The sequence below is a fragment of the Lepisma saccharinum genome, chromosome 5 (genome assembly GCF_977018435.1).
Source record: "Lepisma saccharinum chromosome 5, izLepSacc3.1, whole genome shotgun sequence".
Classification (NCBI taxonomy): Eukaryota; Metazoa; Arthropoda; class Insecta; order Zygentoma; family Lepismatidae; genus Lepisma; species Lepisma saccharinum.
This window is the reverse complement of record NC_139233.1, coordinates 88636437-88645729: the sequence shown is the minus strand read 5'-3', so window position 1 is coordinate 88645729 and position 9293 is coordinate 88636437. Positions and strand designations below refer to the sequence as shown.

Sequence of the window (9293 nt, the reverse complement as noted above, 5' to 3'; positions counted from 1 at the left end):
TAGCTTCACAGGCGGCAGAGATCAAAGGAATCTATAAATCTCTAATAACTTGCTTGTATTAATAGCACTAATTTTTACTTTCATGCGGGATGATCAGCACTAATTGAGAACTAAATTTTGGCGTACGATTTAAACATTTTGGGTGTTGTGGGTGGGGCTAGCTTCACAGGCGGCAGAGATCAAAGGAATCTATAAATCTCTAATAACTTGCTTGTATTAATAGCACTAATTTTACTTTCATGCGGGATGATCAGCACTAATTGAACACTAAATCTTGGCGTGGGATTTAAACGTTTTGGGTGTTGTGGGTGGGGCTAGCTTCACAGGCGGCAGAGATCAAAGGAATCAATAAATCTCCAATGACTTGCTTGTATTAACAGCACTAATTTTTCTTTCATGCGCGTTGATCAGCACTAATTTAGCACTCAATCTTGGCGTGGGATTTAAACATTTTGGGTGTTGTGGGTGGGGCTAGCTTCACAGGCGGCAGAGATGAAAGAAATCAATTAATCACTAATAACCTGCTTGTATTAATAGCACTAATTTTACTTTCATGCGGGATGATCAGCACTAATTGAGCACTAAATTTTGGCGTGGGATTTAAACATTTTGGGTGTTGTGGGTGGGGCTAGCTTCACAGGCGGCAGAGATCAAAGAAATCAATAAATCTCTGATAACTTGCTTGTATTAATAGCACTAATTTTTCTTTCATGCGGGATGATCAGCACTAATTTAGCACTAAATCTTAGCACATGTTTGGTAATTTGTGCTGTTGTGGGTGGGGCCACCGTGAAGTTAGCCTCACCCAGAATGATTTTCATTTTTCTGGTATATTAAAGTAGCACTAATTTTTTGTATTGCATACTTTGGTAGCACTAATTCGGCACTAATTTTTAGGATATGTCTTATAATTTGTGCCGTTATGGGTGGGGCTGTCTTCACGGATCTCGATTTTGAAGTGACAGAAAAGGGAGTCAAGTGTCTTGGTTGGGTCAGCCTCAGTGTACGATCTTAGTTCGTGTGTTGTGGTGACCATGGCTGAAACTTTCATGCAGAAGTGGCTGAAGAAGAAAAGAGATTCTCAGGGCGAGAATGAAACTAAAGACAGAAAGAAACAGAAAGTGGTAAGTAGGAAAACAGTGTAATATATATACATATATAAGTGTAACCAGTGGTGGCGAGTAGGGGAAGCTAGGGGGCAGTTGCCCCCCATCCCCACTTTTCGCCACTTTTTCCGCCGCACTATGCTTAATCTTATATACAAAGGGAAATGTACTGTCTCTTCCCCCCAGTTTTGCCACCTTCCCCCCCCCATCGGTTTTAGAACCCAATCGCCGCCACTGAGTGTAACCAATATAAAATTTACCGACTGAATATTCGATATAAAATGTCAAATATTTAATGATGAACCTAAGTAATTCATTCATGTCCATAATTGCTGTACGTATGTGACTATGTGTACGTCTCTATGAGTTTCTATCTTCGTAAAAGAATGAACGTTTTAGCTAAGGTGGGGGAGGGGGTTTGAGTAGTTGCCCTTGCTCTAAGGCCAAATGGTTGCTGAACAAGCAATCAGATAAAATAGAAAAGTGTTCGGCCACGGAGGTCGATTTTCTTAAAAACACCCATGCCCACACAAGGGATGGCCAGAATCGGATCCATTTTGCCATCCCACATGAGCGCTTCTTTGGAAAGTAAGAATGTGTTTATAACATATTGTTACCTGCTAATACACACACACACACACACACACACACACACACACACACACACACACACACACACACACACACACATATATATATATATATATATATATATTACATTTTAAGGAAAAAGAAAGTATTTTCAACACAATGAAAGCTCCAAGCAACTACGTGGTAGGGATGCATACATATGGTACATATATATAGATAGATAGATAGATATAGATATAGATAGATAGGTAGATAGTGTGTGTATGCGCGCGTGCGCGATTTGTAATTAATACACTTACAAGGGAGGTCTAAGTCTCCCCCTCCGATTTCCATGAAACTTGGCAGGTGTATAGAGGGGCCCAAAGAAAGAAATACGTGTTTTTGTGTTTCAGCTAAAAAAAAAAAACTGTTTTGGGGGCAAAAAAACCCTCAAATGTCAAGATGAAGACAAATTGACGCGGGGATCTGACCACTGTGTGCCACTCCGATTTCCATGAAATTTAGCAGGTGTATGGAGGGGCCCAAAGGAAGAAGTATGTGTTTTTGTGTTTCAGCTAAGAAACGGTTTTAGGGGGCAACCCTCTCCCCTCAAATGTCAAGATGAGGAGAAATTGAAGTGGGGATCTGACCCCGAAACCACGTAAATATGGCATAGGAAGAAACAGGGGGCATAGGGCGCCTCTACACACCTGCCAAATTTTATGGAAATCGGAGGGGGACACAGGGGTCAGATCCCCACGTCAATTTGTCTTCATCTTGACATTTGAGGCGGGTTTTGCCCCCTAAAACAGTTCTTTTAGCTGAAACAAACAAACACGTATTTCTTTCTTTGGGCCTCTCTATACACCTGCGAATTTTCATGAAAATCGGAGGGGGACACAGGGGTCAAATGCCCACTTAAATTTGTCATTTTGACATTTGAGGGGGTTTTGCCCCCTAAAACAGTTTTTTAGCCGAAACAAAAAAACACGCATTTCTTCCTTTCGGTCCCTTTATACACCTGCCAAGTTTCATGGAAATTGGAGGGGGACACAGGGGTCAGATCCTTACTTCAATTTGTCCTCATCTTGATATTTGAGGGAGTTTTTGCCCCCTAAAACCATTTTTTGGCTGAAACAAAAAAAACACGTATTTCTTCCTTTGGGCCCCTCTATACACCTGCCAAGTTTCATGGAAATCGGAGAGAGACTTGGATAACCTCCCTTGTTAGTCTTAAACTTTGTAATTATATAACACTGCATATATTTTAATGTTTTATTTTAATTTTTAAAACTGTAACTGTAGAACAATTGTATAATTTTTGTATAACATTTCTATCTTGTTAAATGTGTTAAAGGTTTCATCCTGGAATGGAATGTCTCAAATTTATGTGTGTTTCCATTTCCAATACATTCGAATGAATACATATTCATTTCAATGGCATTTACAAAATCACCTCTGACATTTTATGTTAAACAAGTAGGGTTATTTTGTGCACGAGTGTGTTAGCCGATGCGTAGCAAAGTATTTTAGGAACAACACTTGAATAAAAATCTTGTAGGACTAACTAATGAAAAATTTCTTTGTAATTTAAGATCATAATACCTTTTTAGGTGTGGTAATATTATAATGGGATTGAGATACCAAACTCTCGGATCCGGATTTTCGGATCCGGATCCAGATCCGGAACTTTTGGATCCGGATCCGTTTGGCCATCCCTAGCCCACACCAGGACTCGAACATGAGAACTTCGAATTAAGTCTACCACTGATGCGGCTAATCCTTCGGCTGAGCGAAAACACTGAATTCCAAAATAGAACAGAAACAAATAAGACCACCAAATACGCATATCTCACTTTTCTTCGTAGGCAAAACTTCGTTGTAAGTGGTGCTCACAAACTTGAGACAAAATTCATTCATCTGTTTCAAAGCAGATGTTATTATCCTCACAGGAATATTTTGTTATTACCTTAATAAAAGGGCAAGGACAGTTTACTTTCCATTGGTAGATAAGGTTTAGCATAGTTCTGGGGCAAAAGTGGTAAAAAGTGGGGGGAACTTTCCCCACGCCCTCCCTAATCGCCGCTACTGGTTCTGTCATTTATCAGAAGTTTAAAGTTTCATTTAAGCCCACTTTATGCTCATGTTAATCGGAATGGGATCTACACTTTAAATTTGGATCAGAACCACTGTGCTATGTGTCTCAAAAGGGGATCGAACCAAGGACCCCTTGTGCTTTGTTTATTCAATCTACTTCTTATATCTATTGGCTGAATTTACCGTGGAAGTGGGAGCAATTGTGATAACATGTATTCCAGCCCTGGACCTAATTTTTTATAAAACAGTACGCTAATCTCTCGAACATGGAAGTCAGCTTATTTCCTGTTCATAGTAGGCTACTGTATATTGTTTTACATAAAACAGTGCAAGTAAAGGCTAGAATTTATTCTCGGTGAAGTAAGACACCCGACCGAAATTCGCCAATCCCAACTGCAAATTTTGGATCCGCCACTAGCTGGAAATTGGTAGAAAGTTGATGGTAAGGGCCTAAGGAGACAAGCAAGCCGTTGATCTTAGTCGAAGAATTTTCTCAAACGATTTAAGTTCTGTGAAAAAAAAGCATTTTGTTTGTTGAGCTATTGTAAACAACTATATGGGGGAAAAATGATCGATATAACATAATTTGAATAATAAGTAACGGAAGTTCAGTGTTCAAAAAGTTGATGTATAATTGAACTCAAAAATACAGTTATCCGAAAATAATAAATTATTATTAATAATAAATTGTAACACATTTTCTTATCGGGAGGGTGGCAATACCGCCCCCAAGCCACACGAGTGACACGACGACAGACAGGGAGAATCCCATGAACATTAGTTGAACCAATCAGCTTGGTTCAATTGCCATGCTGACGGGAAATTCTGGGTCTCCTTTATCGCACAATGTGACAGAAACCTTGCGTTCTGACGTCACAGCAGAAAGCTCTCATTGTTACGCTAAATGCCTAAGTATGTAATCGTCCGGAAAGGGATGGCCCCCTTGGAGAATGAAAGTCAACAAAAATTATATATTTCACACATATCTTTTCATTTCGGACACAAAAATATGTGTTAATTATTGCTGGAACATAAAGCAATGTTTTTAGAGGGGACAACACTATTATGGTAGAAAATGTGCCTTTTTTGCCCCTCTGGAAAATAATACCTTGCTTGCTCCTCCCTGGAAAAAATCCTGCGGACGCCCATAAGTATGTAGATATACTATGTTTTGATATATAGAGTGAGAGTATAACTTTGTCACAGGATAATATGTATTGTTCAAACTGAAAATATGGAAAATCTTGAAGTTAGTGGATAAACGCGATAAGGCAGGTGTCATTTGTCCACCCTTAGAAACTACTGAAAGGGGAAGGGGGTCCATTTTCACCTCATTCAAGAGTCATTTTGGGCCTCCCCGATGGCGCAGTGGTAGCGTCGTCGCCTTGTAATCAAGGGGTACCGGGTTCGATATCCGGTGGAGGCACATAGTGGTTCGGACCCCACTTTAAACTGTAGGTCCAGTCCCGATTAGCCTTACTGTGCATAAAGTGGACTTAAAACAACAAATCAATCCAATCGAATCCAAGAGTCCTTTAATTTAAAACAAATCTTCTAGTAAACATATTTTCATGTGGATCGTAGTTTCCGATTGGATTCTCGAAAACAGTTTGCCTGATTCAGCGTGTGCTATCTTCTTAGGCCAATATGCATATAATGCAAACTGGTATAAGGACAACAATATCATCTCACGTAGAGGATCAAAATATCAATCTCTATATTAATTCTACAATGTAAGTCTGTTAAAGAACGGTAGATGAAGTGGAGATAAGAAAAACTGTTCACATAAAGATTCGTACATTTTTTCTTGCAATTGAAGGATCAATCTCGTCTAACGTATCTTACCCCCTATTCCCATTTATTTTTTTTAGGAATAGTCGCTACGTAACTCCTCCGCCCCAAAGAAGGCACAAGGAAATGAAAAAATTAACATATCTACTACTCCCCCTCTTATTTGTATTATATAACGTCGCGTTTTCCTCCACTTTTGGCTAATCGCGACGGTGGTGATGAGTAATGATGTGATGAAAGGGCACTCGCAAAGAACACCCATGCCCAGATCGGGAATCGAACCCGGAACCACTGGCGTCGCGCTACGTATGCGGTATGCTATACTAGCACCAAGATTTCTGAAATTTCGGAAAATATGCGAAGTGCAGGCTTCGACCAGCGACAGCGTAAGAAACTTGGAAGATATATATGTACTATGAGCACCAAACCTGACCTGCCTAACCTATCCACGTAGGCATATAGTAGCAGAAATAACCATGTAAATGGGTGTGGCCGTTTAAATGTTGTTTATTTAAGCTATTATATGCCTACGTGGATAGATTAGTCAGGCCATTTTTGGCGTTGTTAGCATTTATTTCCAAATTGGTAAGGCTGTCGCCAGCCTCTCGTTTCCCCGTGACTTACTGCTCTCATGCCATGGTTTCAAATGAGGTGGTGAATGCACAATTACTCCATCAAGAAGGCTGACTACTCCGTTGTGAATTGTGATTCATGCATATGCGTTGTAATTGTAGCTGGCCCCAGGAACATTTTCTTCATTTTACCTTTTCACAAAACATATGTCTTTGTGTTTGCGCTCAAAGTAAGCTCATCTAGTTCAGAATTGTCCGTCCTGCAACTTCTAAAGAGGCAAGTGATGGCAATTATCTGCATTTCCCCCCATTGATCGCATTTGCTCATTTTCCCGATTGATTACATTTGCTCATGGTCGCAATTTTGATTGAATTGGTGTTTTTATTCACAGTAAGGCTAATCGGGACTGGACCTACAGTTTAAAGTGGGATCCGAACCACTCTGCCATGTGCCTCCACCGGGTATCGAACCTGGGACTGCTCATGGTCGCAAATGTGTAGATTCAGATGTTGCTTTGATTTCTCTTTCATCTAATTTCATGTAATTATAAATGAAGAATCATGAACGAAGAATAATAATTATATGATATAGATGAAAGAAGTACAATGGAACAGCCGAATGTACGATATTAAAGGGCGTTAACAAATTGTAAATGTAAAATGACGAAAAAATCCTGGTGGCAATTACCTTAAGACCCATGTAAAGTTAACATCTGATACAACAAAGAAGGAAAATGGTTATTCAATTAATTAATATTTTGGTAACAGTTGATTACAATGGTCCCATCCCTTTCTCGTTCTCAGGAAGATGAAGTCCAAGTAGATTCAATGAAGAATCCCCCCAATGGAATTCCAGAAAATAATGGACATTCGTCTAGCGAAGATTCTGAAGAAACTGTACTGCCAACGGTTATTGCAGGACACTCTGTTACTAGTGCATCTGAAAACCGCAGGAAGGGTTCTTGGTATAGTGTCTATCCGTGGATTGAACGTACCCCAGAAGGATATAAGTGCACCGTATGTTCAGAATGTAGTTCAATGAAAACTGGACCGTGGGTATCGAAGCTGGTACCATTATCTGCATCAAAAAAATTAGGGGACAAAGCATTGAAGCACGAGAAAAGTAGGTTACATATGCTGTCTTGTGCCGTATCGACATCTAGATCAGCTGGTGTGAACGTTCGGTCTCAAATAGTACGTTTTGGAAATGAACAAAGTCAAAAGGAAACCAACATAGTAAAAGATCTTTTAAAATTAAGTTATTATCTCTTTAGATCAGAAATTCCACACACAACAAGTAACTGGCCGAATTTAGTGTCCACAGCTGCGTTTGTTGATGGTAGTGGTGAGCTTGCAAGGAAAATTCAAGCCAGTGCACTGAATGCTCACCGGTTGTCGTCAACCACGACAACAGACTTCCTCGAAGCAATCGGAGGAGCTGTTACAGATTTAACTTCCGAACGCTTAAGATATATACAGCGTTATTCCGTAATGGCAGACGAAAGCACAGACGTGAACGGACGTGAAATGCTTAGCATTTGTGTTCACCACATATCGTCTAGAGATGATCTGCACCAGGTTGAAGAGACATTCTTGTCCGCAGTGCCTTTGGAATCCACCAAGGCTGAAAATATTACAAAAACATTAATAGGTGAACTTACACAAGCTGGATTCGATCCTAAAAACATAACTGCTGTATCATTCGATGGTGGGGCTAATTTTTCAGGAAAAGTAAATGGCGTGCAGGCAAAATTAAGGGAGTATTCGCCTAACTTACTCTTTGTGCACTGCAGAAGCCATCTTTTGCAGTTATCTCTTGTCCACAGCTGTCGACAGATGGCTGAAATAAAGAGAGTCCTGAGTGCCCTTAACAAATTGTACAGCATGTTTAGAGGAAGCCACAAAAGACTGACTGTTCTTCAAGAAACGGAGAAAATTTTAGATGGCACCTCTCACAAACTCGTTCAACCCGGAGAAACAAGGTGGTTGTCGTATGAAGGCAGCGTGAAAGTTGTTGTGCAGCATTATGTATCGATATGTGTTGCTTTGGAGCACATATACATGGAAGCCGGAAATTATTCATCGGATGCTGGTGGGCTCCTGTTGATATTTCGGAAAAAATCAACTGTGTTTTTCTTAACACTCTTGTCAGTCCTTTTGAGTTCTCTGGCTCGTTTGAGTAAGAGCCTTCAGTCTTCAACGGGCAATATAACAGAAGCCATGGCGTTAGTAAAAGCAGTACAAGAATCTATTGCTCAAATTCATATGAAGGACATTAAGGCAGAATCCGATGAAATCATTTCAAAAGCAATGGAGAATAACATCTACATGGAAAATGACAATATGGGCGAGAAAGAGATAATGAATCTAGGCATGAAGTACAGAGATAATATTGTACAAAACATGAAAATCAGGTTTTCCGACGATTTTGAAGAAATGGCAAACTTCCATAAAATTTTTCTTGAAAAGCCAGATAACCCAAATTTCACGAAGATTTCAAAATTGTGTGGTACCAATGAAAAAGACATGAAAGATGAATTCAATATTTATCGAAGATATAATGGAGACCTGGCATCCCAATCAAACCTGCTCAACCTTTCATGTAGAGAGGAAAGAAAATGTATGTTCCCTGCTCTTTCTGCAGCAGCAACGAGAATTCTTCTCCTTCCTGCAGGAACTGCAAGTGTAGAAAGGACCTTTTCCACAATGAACAGAATTCTCTGTTCAGAGAGATCCCGATTGCTTCCTGCGCATGTGAATGCCTTAATGAAAATTTCTATTGAAGATCCGAAGATTCCAGACATTAGAAACGCTTCTCATGCAGAAAATACAGCATATAGAAATTTAATTGACATAGCTTATTGTAAGTGGATGGAGAAGCCAAGGCGATAGGTTTCCGGACGGAAAAGTGTTTCAGTGAGAAATTGAAAATGATAGTACTTTTTTTTCTTTTAATTCTGAGAATTGTTTGCGAATTATTATGAGAATGTAATTCTGCTTAAATTTTCTTCTCAGACGTGAAAAACTTTCCACAGTTATTTTGAACTTTTTCAATGTCAATGAAAAAAATCAGTGAATATAAATATTTATTTTACCAACAATTATGATTGGAAGTCTTTTCTAAGAATTTCAATTGTCAGTTTCAAGGATCTTGTAA

At 39.5% G+C, this 9293-nt stretch overlaps 1 protein-coding gene across 1 annotated transcript; it reads left to right on the top strand.

Moving 5' to 3' along the window:
- Positions 1-1034: 1034 nt before the first annotated feature.
- On the top strand, positions 1035-9028 carry LOC145988133 (zinc finger MYM-type protein 1-like). The gene is made up of 2 exons (XM_083122964.1): positions 1035-1124; positions 6941-9028. The coding sequence occupies exons 1-2, from the start codon at positions 1035-1037 to the stop codon at positions 9026-9028; spliced, it is 2178 nt and encodes a 725-aa protein (XP_082979090.1).
- The last annotated feature ends 265 nt before the right edge of the window (positions 9029-9293 follow it).